This window comes from Carlito syrichta, unplaced genomic scaffold (genome assembly GCF_000164805.1).
Source record: "Carlito syrichta isolate Samal-C Ts95f unplaced genomic scaffold, Tarsius_syrichta-2.0.1 Scaffold315477, whole genome shotgun sequence".
NCBI classification, from domain to species: domain Eukaryota; kingdom Metazoa; phylum Chordata; class Mammalia; order Primates; family Tarsiidae; genus Carlito; species Carlito syrichta.
The window spans coordinates 96,503-112,751 of record NW_007259573.1 but is presented as its reverse complement, the minus strand read 5'-3'; the positions used below and the strand labels follow the sequence as shown (position 1 = coordinate 112,751).

The 16,249-nt window shown below is 39.5% G+C and overlaps 1 protein-coding gene across 2 annotated transcripts in view; it reads right to left on the bottom strand.

Moving 5' to 3' along the window:
- The window catches only part of OSBPL11 (oxysterol binding protein like 11), a 99,376-nt gene continuing 83,127 nt past the window's right edge, over window positions 1-16,249 (bottom strand). The window contains exons 11-13 of one of the 2 annotated variants that reach the window (XM_008072871.1): window positions 11,149-11,331; window positions 4,298-4,451; window positions 1-432 (exon numbers count right to left, since the gene is read on the bottom strand). In XM_008072871.1, the coding sequence (XP_008071062.1) occupies window positions 367-432; window positions 4,298-4,451; window positions 11,149-11,331 (403 nt within the window). In that variant the 3' untranslated portion in view covers window positions 1-366. The remainder of the gene's footprint in view (window positions 433-4,297; window positions 4,452-11,148; window positions 11,332-16,249) is intronic. The other variant, XM_021706366.1, reaches the window with a different exon arrangement.

The following is a 16,249-nucleotide window of genomic DNA, read 5'->3' as shown; positions in this document are numbered from 1 at the left end:
TCACTATAAAGAAACCAAAGTCACTGAGTTCTCATTGTTGTATGTATCTGCTGTCCCTGTACAAAATAGGGGATTCAAACTTAGCTTTAGGAGTGGGACCTAGATAAAAGATTAATCATCTAATAATTTGGGTACAAGGTTTTAAGATGGTATTGCTCACATGACATGAACAAGTTGGTGAGAGGTTCATCGTGTCTCTTCAACACTTTGGTCTCGCTGCAGTACCATGGTGCCTAGTAGTACATTCATGATGAGCTAGTTTCAGTCTGCGCAGTAAGAAGCAGATCACTCAGTGCAATGACTCCACTCTGAGAGGGTTTAGGGTAAACAGAAGAGCCTCACTGGTTGAGTCTTAGATAGCATGTGTCACTCTGCTGGTTGTGTCGCTGGAATTATTTTCCAAAGGGGTTTGTGATAAACCCAGCCATCTCCCTGAAACAAGTAGAAAGACAAAGAACATTCCTCTAGCACTTTCAAAATCAGTGGCCAAAACTAGAAGCAACATCTTCACTGAAATTGAATTATATTTTCATATTAAAATAAAAAATCTTTGTGAATGAATAAAGTCTCTTTGCCTGAGACATCAAACAATGCCATGGGCTTAACAAGGATTAGGTGAGGCCACCTAGTTTGTAGCCCACGAATATTTTATTTTGCAGAAATCATGTGTAGTAATTCTGCCAATTTTGCCAAGATGCTACAGACTGAACCTCACTCACGAGTTATGGGAGCAGGTGGTACACAAATAAATAACAGTGAAGGTAATAGCTGTTCTCCCGCCCCCCACGCTTATCCTGGCATCTCTAGCATCTAAATGCTCTTTTTGCTTTTTTTCCATTTGTTTTCCCTGGTTCCTTTAAATAGGATACCGCAAGTAGATAAAGTTTGCGTCAAGGAGTGAACTAAAAACAGGAGAAGAGTACAGTGAGAAAAAAAAGAGCTGTAGCAAATGTATAAAGCAGTATATTAGGATGGGAACTTGGTAGAGTTAGGGTCAGGGTAGAAAAGACTGAAGCTCAGTGTTTGACATCCACCCATAGTCCCAGCTACTCAGAAGTCTGAAGACGAAGAATCGCCTGTGTCCAGGAGGTTGAGGATACAGTAAGCCATGATTGTGCCACAGACCTCCAGTCTGGGTGACAGAGTGAGACCCTGATTTAAAAAAAAGGCAGGGTGCAGTGGCTCATGCCTATAATCCCAGCACTTTGGGAGGCTGGGGTGAGGGGATTGCCTGAGCCCACGGGTTTGAAACCAGCCTGGGCAACTTGGTGAGACCTCATCTCTAAAATAAATCAAAAATTTAGCTGGGCATGGTGGTATGCACTTGTAGTTCCAGTTACTTGGAAGCCCAAGGCAGAAGGATCACCTGAGACCAACAGGTTGAGGCTGCGGTGACTGTGAGCATGCCACTGTACTCCATCCTGGGTGACAGAGTGAGACTCTGACTCAAAAAAAAGAAGAATTAAATGTAGATGAGACTCCAACTCGAAATTAATTAATTAATTAATTAAAAAATTTATTTACTCTACCTTGTTCCAAAGATGATTGAAGGTTGCTGCTATTTAGCTCATTGTGACAAGGACTTTCTCCTTGATCAAATTAGTCAGGCATGTTGGAGCCATGGTCTTGTGTAGGGCTTATCCTTGGCCTGCTGAGCCCAGTTTTAGCAAAGAATATGGATAAATCCGTTTATTGTGAATTCTACAACCTTGATATCCAATCAAGGTCCTCTCTCCTAACCCTTAATACCTAACCAAATTCCTCTCAGTAATTTTTCATCTACTTCCTCACCCTGCCTGTGGGCTATACATTCCTACTTGTTACTGCTGTGTTGAGAATTGAGTTCAATCTCTCTCCCCTGTTCCAACAGTTGTGAATAAAGTGACTTCATGTCAGAATAATTCCTCTTTAACAATAGCAAACATTAGGTGCTAATAACAGGACATACTCTACTACAGACATGTTCAACCAGTGGCCCTTGGGATGCCTGTGCCTCAAGACAAGCTAGCAGTGCAGCACCAGAAAAAAAATTTTTTTTTTTTGTTGGAGTCGGAGTCTCACTGTCGCCCAGGTTGGAGTACAGTGGCACGCTCAGGGCCATTGCAGCCTCGACTTACTGGGCTCAGGTGATCCTGCCACCTCAGACTTCCAAGTGGCTGGGACTACAGGCGTGCACCACAATACCTGGCTAATTTTTTGATTTATTGTAGAGATGCGGTCTTACCTAGTTGCTCAGGCAATCCTCTGACCTCGGCCTCCCAAAGTGCTGGGATTATAGGTGTGAGCCACCATGCCAGGCCAAAATCTTTTAATATCATGTGTTTTTTAGCACTTATTTTCTTTGTGAACCCATGCATAGTTCCATTTTTGCAGTTCACAGTCATGCCTTATTCATGACATTGCTTTTTGGCAGCACATACATTTGTGAGCAGTTGCTTTCAATGATGAAGCACATGTAGAACAAAATTTGAACAAACATTTCTGCTGCGCACCCTGAGTCTGAAGAGCACCCTGAGTGCTCACTAAGAATCGCCACCACTTCCATCTAACTTAACACTGACAGATTAGTTTTACAAAAACAGTCAAATTTTCCGTTAGTTATATATTGCTCTCATTTTTCTAAGCTTTATGAAAAAGTCTTATTATGTATATTCTCTATATTATATAATTTAAATGTAACCCGAAACAATTCCTTTTTACTAGATGCGGTCCAGGGAAGTCAAATTGTTGGACACCCTGCTATAATCCATCTGCTATATCACTATGCCATGCCCACATTTAGAAAACTGTTTACATCGCAACAGACAAATTGGTTCAAAACTTTATTTTTTATTTTATTTTATTATTATTAATTAATTAATTAATTTATTTTTTGAGTTGGAGTCTCACTCTGTTGCCCAGACTGGAGTGCAGTGGCTGCTCCCGGCCACCGCAGCCTCGACCTGCTTGGGCTCCGGCGATCCTTCCGCCTCAGCCTTCCAAGTAGCTGAAACTACAGGCGCGCAGTATCACGCCTGGCTAATTTTTTGATTTATTGTAAGATGAGGTCTCGCTAAGTTGCCCAGGCGGGTCTCGAACCCGTGGGCTCAGGCAATCCACTTACCTCAGCCTCCCAAGGCACGGGATTACAGGCTGAGCCACCGAGCTCGGCTCTAATTTTTTATTTTATTTAATTAATTAATTTATTTTGAGTTGGAGTCTCACTCTGTTGCCCAGTGTGAAGTGCAGTGCCATGCTCACGGCCACCGCAGCGTCGACCTGCTGGGCTCAGATGATCCCTCCGCCTCAGTCTTCCAAGTAGCTGGAACTACAGGCATGCACTACAATGCCCGGCTAATTTTTCTTCATTTATTGTAGAGATGAGTTCTTGCCAAGTTGCTCAGGCTGGGGTCGAACCCATAGGCTCAGGCAATCCTCTTACCTTGGTCTCCCAAAGTGCTGGGATTATAGGCATGAGCCACCGGTTTACTTTCATTTTTAGAGACAGGATCTTGCTATGTTGCCTAAGCTAGTCCTCAACACAGGTTATCTACCTCATCTCTCAAGTTGCTGGGGCTACAGGTACACACCACCACACCAGGCTACTTTTTAAATTTTTTCGTAGAGACAAGGTCTCTATTTTGCCCAGGCTGCTCTTGAACTCCAGGGCTCAAGCAATCCACCTGTCTTAGCCTCTCAAAGTGCTGGGATTACTGGCGTGAGCCAGTATACGTGGCCTTAAATATATATATATATATTTTAGATTGGAAAATATAGTTTATTTAGAAACTAAGGGAGAGAGAGGAGATTCACCTCCCCAAGGTGGGGGAGGGGGGGCAAAGCTTAGGAAAACACAGCAGTCATAGCCCAATGAACACATGGCCTAGCTAGTGTTTAACAAAAACAATGGCCTTTAATTTTTAATTTTGAAGATATAGAGTACAACTCAGGGTTAAGTATACAAATGTTCATTATGCAGGTAATCTATACCCTCCACCATCAGTTTCCTACTACTGCCAATCCCTTTCTTATAGTATAAATTTTTTAAAATTTCATTTGTTTTCTCACTCCTCTCGTCTCCCCTCAGAATATAATTTTGAATAGTAATTATAAATATTAATTTTTCATATAAAAAGTATGGAGATATAAAAAAAATATTGTTACTATTCATATCCATAAACATAGTTGGTATTTATAAATAGCTGGACTACTTTTAAAAATAAAGATGTGTAGGTGATAGCAATTCAACAGAGCCTAGAAAGCCAAAGTTCCCACTAAGGAGATAATGAGTTTTATCCCGAACACATGTATGACATACCTCTTTAATAAAATATTTAGTTTTCCAGGGTGTGCCAGTTTCAGTGCGATGCCTTTCTTCAGTCCTCTGACGCTCTTCCAGGGCACGTTTATGCTCTGTGGCCTTGTCAATTTCGGATTCCCTCAGAGAGTCTGTCACATCTTTCCACAATCGCCTAAAATCCGAAAACCGCACATTTTATATTAACATAAGATAATACAATGATACCTTCAAAATTACAGTACTTTTAAAAAATTACATTTCCTAATCAGATCTATAATTTTATGTCTATGATTACAAGAACACTAATACTATGCTGCCAATGTTTATGTATAGGATGCTGCTTCTACTTCTTTTAAATGATTTTTGTTCCAAGTTACAAAAGCAAGATTTTTATTAGAAAACTTAGGAATTAACAAATAAAAAGAGAAGTAAATTTCTCAAAAGCTGAAAAGTAAGCAGGATCACCTGTGCTTTTAGACATGATTAAATAACAGGGACCCGGTTTATTCTCCTGCCTCAAGCAACTAGGAAACCAGGCAAAATATGGTAAAGTAATGGTGTCCAGATATTGAGGAAAAGGAAGTGCAAGGACAGTGATCCTTGAGAGAAGGAAGCGGATATGAGGGGGTTTGATAGGCCACAGTACAGCAGGAGGAGCTTAACAAGTCTCAAGCAAAAGGAAACTGCCAAGACACTTCTTTAGAGAAAGAAGAGTTTGCTGCACAAATGGTGTGGAGGCAACTGGATATATACCTGCAAAAAAAGATGAACTTAGGCCTCATGTCACATACAGAAGTGAACTCAAAATGAATCATAAACTTAAATGCAAGAGCTAAAACAATCAAATTTTTCAGCAGGAGATACAGGAGAAAATCTTTGAGACTTTGGGTTAAACAAAGATTTCTTAGATACAACACCAAGACCACAAACCATAAAATAAAACATTACTCAGCCCAGTCACCAAAAGTTAAAAACATTTATATTGCAAAAAACACCATTAAGAAAATGAAAAGTGAGGATGGGTGCAGTGGCTTATATCTGTAATTCCAGCACACTGAGAGGCAGAGGCAAGAGAAAAGCCTGAGCCTGGGAGTTCGAGACCAGCCTGGGCAACTTGGCAAGACCTCGTCTCTCCAATAAATCAAAAAGTTACCTGGGTGTGGTGGTGCATGCCTGTAGTTCCAACTACTAAGGAGGCTGAGGTGGAAGGATTGCTTGAGCCCAGCAGGTTGAGGCTGTGGTAGCCATAAGTGTGCCACTATACTTCAGACTAGGTGACAGAGTGAGACTCTGACTCAAAAAAACAAAACAAAACCCAAAAAACAAAAACAAACCCCACGAAAAGTCTGGCAACAGACTAGGAGAAAATATTTGCAAAACAAATATCAAATAAAGGATTTTTGTCTGAAATTTACAAAGAACTCCAACAAGCCCAAAAGACAAGCAATTCAATCAAATAATGGGTAAAAAAATATAAAAACACATTTTATCAAAGAAGATAGACAAATGGCTAATAAGCACATGAAAACATGCTCCACACTAATTGATATTAGGGAAATGTAAATTAAATCCACAATGAGACATTATTTCACACCAACTAGAATAGGAATAATAAATGAGAGAGAAAATAGCAAATGTTGAGTATGTGGAGAAACTGAAACACTATATTGCTGGTAGGAATGTAAAATGGTGCAGCCATTGTGGAAAATAGTTTGGCAGCTTTTCAAAAAGTTAAACATAAAACTATCACACAACTCAGCAATTGCACTCCTAAGTATTTATCCAAGGAAAATGAAAACATGTTCACACAAAGATTTACCGAACAATGCTCACAGGAGTATTATTCATCATAGCCCCAAACTGAAAATGTCCATCAACTGGTGAATGGCAAAATGTGATATATCTACATGATGAAATACCATTCAGGAATAAAAAGGAATGAACAACTGATACATGCTACTTCATGGACGAACCTCAAAAACATGCTAAGGAAGGAAGTCAGGCATAAGAGATCACAAATTATTTTACTCAAGTTATGTAAAATGTCCAGAAAAAGCAAATGTATACAGACAGAAAGTAGATTAATAGTTCCCTGGGTTGGGGTGGCAATAAGGATTTACTGTAAATAGACATGAGGGATCTTATGGTAGGATGAAAAGATTCTAAAGCTGATGTAATGACTGCACCACTCAGGAAAGTTACTAAAAATATTTGAAGTGGACATTTGAAATAGGTGAATTATATATGTGTGTGGGTGTGTGTGTATAAACATATATATATATGTCTTGGTAAAGTTTTCTTTTTTTTTTTTGAGTTGGAGTCTCACTCAGTTGCCTAGGCTGGAGAGCAGTGGCACACTCACGGCCACCGCAGCCTCGACCTATTGGGCTCAGGTAATCCTGCCTCAGTCTTCCAAGTAGCTGGAGTCACAGGCACGTGCCACCAAGCCCGGCTAATTTTTTTATTTATTGTAGAGATGAGGTCTTGCCAAGCTATCCAGGCTGTTTTCTTTTTAAGTAGCAATTTTAACATCCAAATAGAATTCAAACAAGGACAACTACCAGGGATAAAGAGAAGCATTTCATAACGATCAAGGGTGTATGCCCCTAATAACAGAGATTCTAATATAATAAAGTAACAACTTATAGAACTACAAGGTGAAATACTCCATTAAAACTGGTAGTGTTAAATAAATAATCTCAATAATGGAATTCAACTGACAGAATATATACACAGAAAACTATTAAGGATACAGAGGACTAGAAAAATACTGTTGGCCAAGCTCGGTGGTTCAGTCTGTAATTCTAGCACTTTGGGAGGCCAAGGTAAGTGAACTGCCTGAGCCTGAGGGTTCGAGACCAGCCCGGGCAACTAGATGAGACCTTGTCTCAACAATAAAATAAAAAATAGCTGGGTATGGTAGCACACATCTGTAGTTCTGGCTAGTTGGAAGGCTGAGGCAGAAGGATTGCTGGAGCCCAGCAGGTAGACGCTGGGGTGGCCATGAGCGTGCCACTGCACTTCAGCCTGGGAGAAGAAGTAAGACTCCAACTCAAGAAAAAAAAAAAAGAAAAAGAAAAATACCGTCAACTCACTTGACCTGATTGACATTTATAGGACACACCTAACATCAACAATACACATTCTTGTCAAGTGCACATGAAACATTTACCAAAATAGAACATAGTCAAAGGTCATAAAATAAATCTAAGTAAATTTAGGAATTAAAAAAATACAAAATACATTACTTGATCAAAATGATATTAAATTAGAATGAATAATGCAAAGATAGCTGGAAAATCCCAAATATTAACTTCATGAGTCAAAAACAAAAGTAAAACAGTCCTCAGAGGGAAATTTATAGCATTAAATATTTAGGAAAAAAGAAAAATGATTAACTAAATCAAGGGTCAGAATACGACCCACTGCTCATTTTCGTAAACAAATTTTTACTGCAACATAACAATGTCCAACCATTGACTTACTGTCTATGGCTGCTTTCAAGCTACAAAGGCAGAGTTGAGTATTTGTGGCAGAGACCACCTGGGCCACTAAGCTTAAAATATTTATTCCCTGGCCTTTTACAGAAAAAGTTTGCTGATCCTTGACCTAAGCTCCCATTTTAAGAAACTATACGACAAAAATCAATGAAACAAATATCTAGCTCTTTGAGTAAATTAATAAACCTTTAATCATACTAATTAGAAAAAATATATTGCCAATATAAGGAATAAGTGTGGGGACATCTCTACAGTTACTACACAGATCAAAAGAATAATAAAGGAATATTATAAACTATATGCCAATAAACTGGACTAATGAAATGAATCAATGAGAGACACAAACTACCAAAGCTCTCACAAAAAGAAATTGATAACCTTAATATATACATATGTAAATTTTTTTTTTGAGTTGGCATCTCACTCCGTCGCCCAGGCTGGAGTGCAGTGGCACGCTTGTGGTCACCCCAGCCGTGGACCTGCTGGGCTCTGGCAATCCTTCCACTTTAGCCTTCCAAGTAGTCAGAACTACAGGTATATACTACCACGTCTGGCTAATTTTTTGTTTACTGTAGAGATGAGGTCTCACTAAGTTGCCGGGGCTGGTCTCGAACCCATGGGCTCAGGCAATCCACTCACATTGGCCTCCCAAAGTGATGGGATTACAGGCTGAGCCACTGAGCCTGGTCTAACCCTATAAATTAAATATGTAGTTAAACCTTTCTCCCAAAGAAAACTACAAACCAATATCCTCCATGAATAAAGACAAAAAAAAAAAAAATCCCTAACAACTTTTTATCAAATAAAATCCAGCAGCATTTCTTTATCTACTTCTACATTCAATCCGTAAGATATTGTTTCAGTTAAAGTAAATAAAGAAAATCTGGTCTCTCACCAGTATAGTTAGAAAAGGGAAGAATATATATATATATTTTTTTATTAAACGTATTTTTAATTATAAAATTGTGGGGTAAAAGGGAAGAATATTTTAACAGATGTTTCAAATAATTATTTCATACTGTATTAAAACTTTACAAGAGGTAGCCTTTAAAAGGTTAGCTGCGATGTGGAATGTCAATTACTTTTTCAATTAATTCACATGGAAATCCGTTGGTCTAACTTGCATCCTGAATTTATCCAATGCATGATTCTGTAATATCATGCATTAGTCATTTGAAAAATACTGATTCACTGAGTTATGCAAATCTTCCAGATATTGACATATTTCACTATAAAAGATGTTTTTAAATCACACTCACTAATATTACTATCAATTTCATCAGAAAACTGTACACGAAAGCTTTCAAGTTAATGGTAGCAGATACAAATTTTCCAAAACCCTAATTTTACCTTTAAGCTAAAATTTTATTAGTAGTAACAAATACTGTCAATTGTTTTCCTTGAACTATCACATCCACATCTTTTATTTACAAAAAAAAGTCTGCCCAATATGGAAACCAGAATACCCATAGTTTGCTAATTATTCTTTTAAGTAAACACGGTATTTCATAAAAAGAATGATTAGTTTCACTTGTGAACTAATCAAACAATTGTGAACTTGTCAAATGACTACACAACTATACTTCTATAACCATCATACTTCTTCAGGATCTAGCACAAGTGCTTTATGCATGCTACCTATCTGTCATACAGAATACTAAAAAGACGTGTATTCAATATTTATTCAATGTAATAAAACTAATAATTGTACTGCTTTTTTCAAGAACATTTTAAGAGAAACTGGCATTTTAAAAAAGTGAGTACAGAGCAGTGAAAAATATGATGACTACTTATACAGTTTGGTGCCACTGTCTGGGTTAGTACTAAGGCCCACCAGTGCTTTTGTATCATTAATGTAATTGTCAATGGAGAGAAAAAAGGCAAATCACATCTCAGTATTATGAAAAATTTCTGAACTCCCAGACTCTTTGAAAAGGACCAGGGGTCTGCAAAGCAAACTTTGAGAACCTCTCCATAGGATAAATCCCGCAAAGAATTTTTTTTTTTTGAGTTGGATTCTCACTGCCACTCCCAGCCACCGCAGCTTCGACCTCCTGGGCTCTGGCAATCCTTCCACCTCAGCCTTCCAAGTAGCTGGAACTACAGGAGCACGCTACCACACCCGGCTAATTTTTTGATTTACTGTAGAGATGAGGTCTCACCAAGTTGCCCAGGCGGGTCTCGAACCCACAGGCTCAGGCAATTCACTCGCCTCAGCCTCCCAAGGCGCGGGAATACAGGTTGAACCACCAAGCCCAGGTAGAATTTTTTTTAAAAAATCACCATTATTGTTATTTTTTTCCCCCCCAAACTAAATGTTTTACTGGTGGGTATTTAGTCCTTTTACGTATCTACTTATAAATTATTTGGTTCTATTTAGGTGACCTTTTTTTTTTTTTTTTTGAGTCAGAGTCTCACTATCTATCGCCCAGGCTGGAGTGCAGTGGCACGCTCACAGCCACCGAAGCCTCAACCTGCTGTGCTCAGGTGATTCTTCAGTCTCAGCCTTCCAAGTAGCTGGAACTACAGGTGCATGCCACCATGACCAGCTAATTTTTTTATTTATTGTAGAGACGAAGTCTCGCCATGTTGTTCAGGCTGGTCTCCAATCCCTGGACTCAGGCAATCATCTCGCCTCAGCCTCCCAAAGTGCTGGGATTACAGGTGTGAGCCACTGTGCCCTGCCCATGTGATCTTAATTTAAGATGTTTACTGGTTTGTTGTATTTTCTTTTCTTCTTAAAATTGATACAGTAACAATTCCACATGATATAAAACTCAAACAGAGCAAAGGGGCATTTTATAAAAAGTAAGTCTCTTTCCTATTCCAGATCCCATGGTCAACACATTTTGGAGACTGTACCAAGAATAGAATCACTTTATTTACATTTAAAGACCTATGTCACATCCTGTCAAATGCTGTCTAGGAAGGTCCTACTGGATTTAACTTCTAACCAGTAGCATGAAAATGCCAATTTGCTCACACTTTTTCCCCAAAGAGGTATTATTTTAAAACTAACTTGTCGCTGGGTGTGGTGGCTTTCTTCATTTTTCTACTGAGGTGCCTGTTTTATTGTTATTAATTTGTGAGAGCTTTTATGATAAGGATAGTAATATTTTGTTAAACGTTTTTAACATTTTTGTTCAGTTTACAATGTCTGATTTTTACTAAAATATAAGGGTGTATCACATACTCTCATAGCTAGTAGAGGGTTTAAGAGCATCCAATCTGAGCAAGCTTTCAATTTACAGATAAGGAAGCTGATGCAAACTGGTTAAGTGACTTGCCCAAGGTCACAAGTTAGTGAAAAGGTTTAGATGAGATCCAGAGCTTCAGACTCTTTCCAGGATGGATGCAAGGATGACACACCTGGATTCAAATGGGTCCTGCTTCTCCAGAGGTCTTACTCTTTTCCTCGTCACTGCCAATTTAGTCAAGTCCACATACTTTGTCTCTCCATTGCTGTAAGTAAACTCTAGAACACTATTCCATTCCCCTTGCACTCGGCATACCACAGTGTTGGTGGTGTTGTGCTTTACTTCAGCTGTAACCCTAGAAGCAGGCAGAAAAGAAAGAAATGCTCAAATCAATGAGATCAGGTTTGTTTCTTAGGATCTAAAACCTAAGAGCACACCCTATGAATCCCATTTAAATTAAGTTATATAGCTCAATCCAATTTGTCAGATTTTTTTGTATATCCCATGACAGCTTCCTTTGTAACGTCTTTAAATAACATCCATTTTAATCTTTAGAATGAATACTAAGAATCAGAGACCTCAATACCATAAAAGTCAAAGTGTGATCTTTAAAATGCTTACTACAAGGCTGGGTGTGGTAATTCAAGCCTATAATCCCATTACTTTGGGAGGGCGGGGTGAGAGGACTGCCTGAGCTCAGGGGTTCAAGACCAGCCTGGGCAACTTGGTGAGACCTTATCTCTACAATAAATCAAAAAATAAGCCAGGTATGGTAGCGGGCGCCTGTAGTTCTAGGCACTTGGAAGGCTGAGGTGGAAGCATTGCCTGAGACCCACATGTCAAGGCTGTGGTGGCCGCGAGCATACCACTACATTCCAACCTGGTCAACAAAGTGAGACTCTCACTCAAAAAAAAAAAAAAAATGCTTGCTACAAACAAAACTATTATAATATTAAAATAAATAGAAATATGATAATTAACATTTTATCTTTTACTGCAATCTAAAAATGTTACAACATTACCATCTTTTTAACTTTTTTTACTAGTTAGTTCTATTTATTAAAAAATTTGGAGTACTTATATTTGAAGCTCTGGATATACCAATTTGGTATTAAACTATATAAGCTCAATTTTAAATTTAGAAACTAGACAAACCTCTTTTCTACTAAGAGGTAGAAAAATATAAATGACTACATCAAGAATTTAAAAATTATCTTGCCAAGATGGAAAAATTTTTAAAGTACTAGTGTACAAAAATTATCACCACAGAATTCTGAGATGTTAAATACTGTTGCTGTTGAATTTAATGGGTTATAACAGTCATGTATCTAGAAAACAGTCATATACGCAGCTATTTATCAACAGACAGATTCATTGACACAGCTCAAATACATCAATAACAGAATAGGAATAGGAAGAGGCTCAATTATTTCTTGAAGCATTTTATATTCATTGTGGGGCACAAATAACAACAGTGTCAGATTAAATAGAGGTTGAAAACTGAGGAAATAATAGGCAAAGGATAGAGTCTAATCACAGTGCTAGAGATGATAACTTAGATTTCAAAAGGAAATCCCAAAGACCAAAGCCTAGAGGTTTAGGAGACAGTTCAGGAATCCTAAGTGACAAACCCATTATGAGGCAAGTTCTCAAAATTCAAGTCAAATTCTGAATCTACTATGGCTGAGCCAATTGAAAGGCCTTCTCAAAATTATAAAGATTAAAAATGTTTCTAGCCAGGCTCAGTGACTAAGCCTGTAATCCCAGCACTTTGGGAGGCTGAGGTGAGCGATTGCCTTAGCCTGAGGGTTAGAGAACTTGTTTCTACAACAGATAAAAAATTAGCCAGACATGGTAGTGTGCGCCTGTAGTTCCAGCTACTTGGAAGGCTGAGGTGGAAGGATCGCCTGAACCAGCGGGTTGACGCCAGGGTGGCCATCAGCGTGCCACTGCACTCTAGCCTGGGTGACGGAGTAAGACTCCCATTAAAAAAAAAAATGTTTCTAACACAGAAGTCTAAGATTTCAATAAAGCACTTGCTCAGGCATTTGAGCAAATCTGAATTTTCCCCTTGACAAAAATCCTCCTCTCCCACAACTCAGGCCTATGGAGATGAGTTGGCCCTTTATCTGGGTGAGAATGCAAGTTAACATTTTATTTTCAAACAAAAAAAGCTTTCTCACCCAAATTCTCAATATTCAAAACATGTAAGTTTTGCATCAATAACTGACACAGAATATAAAATATGCGGAATTTAAGATACTTACCAACCGGCTAAGTCATACATTGTTATTCCACTCATCTCTACAGATAAAATAACTGGTAACTAATAAAACATCTGCTCTCGCTTTTTTGCGGGGCGAGTCAGAGTCTTCACTCTATAATCCAGGTTGGAATGCAGTGGTACACTCATGGCCACTGCAGCCTCGACCTGCCAAGCTCAGGTAATCTTTCCACCTCAGCCTTCCAAGTAGCTGGAACCACAGGCGTGTGCCAGTACGCTAAATTTTTTTAATTTGTTGTAGAGACGAGGTCTCGCCAAATTGCTCAGGCTGGTCTTAACCACTGTACTCAGGCAATTCTCTCACCTCTGCCTCCCAAAGTGCTGGGATTATAGATGTAAGCCACCACGCCCGGTTGCCCTCTCACTTTCTAAAAACTTGACTAGTCAGCCTTTTAGGTTGTCTAGATCCTGTTTCTAGAACCTATTTGAAATACCAGAAAACCACTGGATATATTAACTTAGATTCAAAAAGAAAACATTTTATTGATAGAAAGACTTTAGCTTTAGTTTTTTGTTTTTTTTTTTTTGAGTTGGAGTCTCACTCTGTCGCCCAGACTGGAGTGCAGTGGCCGCTCCCAGCCACCGCAGCCTCACCGGCTGGGCTCTGTCAATCCTTCCACCTCAGTCTTCCGAGTAGCCGGAATTACAGGCATGCGCTACCACGCCCGGCTGATTTTTTGATTTATTGTAGAGATGAGGTCTTGCTGCCCAGGCGGGTCTCGAACCCGCGGGCTCAGGCAATCCACTCACCTCAGCCTCCCAAAGGCGCGGGATTACAGGCTTAGCCACCAAGCCCGGCTTTAGTTTTAGTTTTCAGTGATTGTATATATAAGAAATTCAGTCTAGGCACGGTGGCTCACTCCTGTAATCTCAGCACTTTGGGAGATTAAGGAAGCAGGATTGTTTGAGGCCCAGAGTTAGAGACCAGCCTGGGCAACATGAGACCCTATCTCTACTAAAAAACTAAGTTAAATTAAAATAAATAAACAAAATCACATGAAGGTGATTACATTTTATGCAGAACTACTAAATACACTGTCTATTATGTTACTCAGTGCCACTACATAAGGACATATGCAACAAATCCCTTTAGAATTTAATGCCAGGTAAATGGTTTGTCTCTCCTGAAAAAGTGATATGCTTCCTTTATCAGACAATGGGAAGTGTGCTGAGCATCATGTTTCTTTTTTTTACTTTAACAGATGAGCCAGGAAATTTTTTTTCAGCTATAGCAATCATCAGATTCTAGCTTTACAGTATTATTGTCCTTTTCCATCTTTATGATTACTATGACAAACTTTATTTTTAACTATTATATTTTAGTTTTTCCTAACAGTTTTCCTAATAATTTCCAAAAATAGTATCCTGGCTTCTTTTTTTTTTTTTGATTTGGTGTCTCACTCTGTTGCCCAGGCTGGAGTGTAGTGGCACACTCATGGCCACCGCAGCCTCCACCTGCCGGGCTCACGTGATCCTTCTGCCTCACCCTTTCAAGTAACTGGAACTACAGGTGTGCACCACCACACTTGGCTTACTTTTTAAAAAAATTTATTGTAGAGACGAGGTCTCACCAAGTTGACCAGGCTGGTCTCAAACCCCTGAGCTCAGGCAATCCTTTCAACCTTGACCTCCCAAAGTGCTGGGATTACGGGCCTGAGTCACCCTGCCCGGCCTGGTCTATCCTGGCTTCTAATAGTAAACTAAAAACTTCTTTTTTATTTTTGAAAATAGAGATGGGTCTCACTATGCTGGTCAGGTTGGTCTCTCTCTCTCTATTTTAAAGCTACTTAAAGTATTTTTATTGTTATGACTGCTATCCCCTAAAAAGCTTCTTGATGGCAGAGATAATCTGTCTTTCAATTTCTCCTGAAATCTTGATATTGTATCACACACACACACACTATATATATATAAAAGCATCCTAAAGTGAACGTGGAAAATTGGACCAGGAGATGGACACAGGAATGGGGACAGTTAAGTAGGCTCACTTGGCTGCAGCAAAGATAGACGTGGAAAATGAGGACGTAAGGGAAGACAGGTGGAATATGATATATTTATACCAAATTCAGGCAGCAGATAATGTGTCTGCTCCAATTGCAGAGAGCAGCAAAAAACAAGGCTATGACTGAGGGAGGAGGCATGACCATTAAATCAAGGCATGAAAGAAGACTTCAGTTATAATAGTCTATAAAGTCATAAGACAAAAGGTGTCAAGAATAAGAAAGTTTGTTTCCAATATCAATCTTCTAAATAAGAAACTAGGTGGCCGGGCTCGGTGGCTCAGCCTATAATCCCGCGCTTTGGGAGGCTGAGGTGAGTGGATTGCCTGAGCCTGTGGGTTCGAGACCCACCTGGGCAGCGAGACCTCATCTCTACAATAAATCAAAAAATCAGCCGGGCGTGGTCGTGCACGCCTGTAATTCCGGCTACTCGGAAGGCTGAGGCGGAAGGATCGCTGGAGCCCAGCAGGTCAAGGCTGTGATGGCTGGGAGCGGCCACTGAACTCCAGTCTGGGTGACGGAGTGAGACTCCAACTCAAAAAAAAAAGAGAAAGAAATTAGGTGAAACCACTGGTTTTTAGGGAGTTTAGAATGTAAAAAATTAGGAAACTTTGGAGTTAGTCAAAATTATTCCTTAAGGTTTATAGAAAGAATGTGCATGCGAATGCAAAGGGGGGAGAGGAGAGGGAGGGGGTGGGGGGAAGGAAGGCACAAAGAAGGCAATTTGGGTAAGAAATGTAAAGAAATGAGGCAGCAAATATAACTGATTATTAACAAAAATGGGGATATCTACCTGAAATTATTAGTATTAAAAATACAAAAACCAGCCGGGCTCGGTGGGTCAGCCTGTAATCCCACGCTTTGGGAAGCCGAGGTGAGTGGACTGCCTGAGCCCATGGGTTCGAGACCCGCCTAGGCAACTTGACGAAACCTCATCTCTATGATAAATCAAAAAATTAGCCAGGCGTGGTAGCGCGCACCTGTAGTTC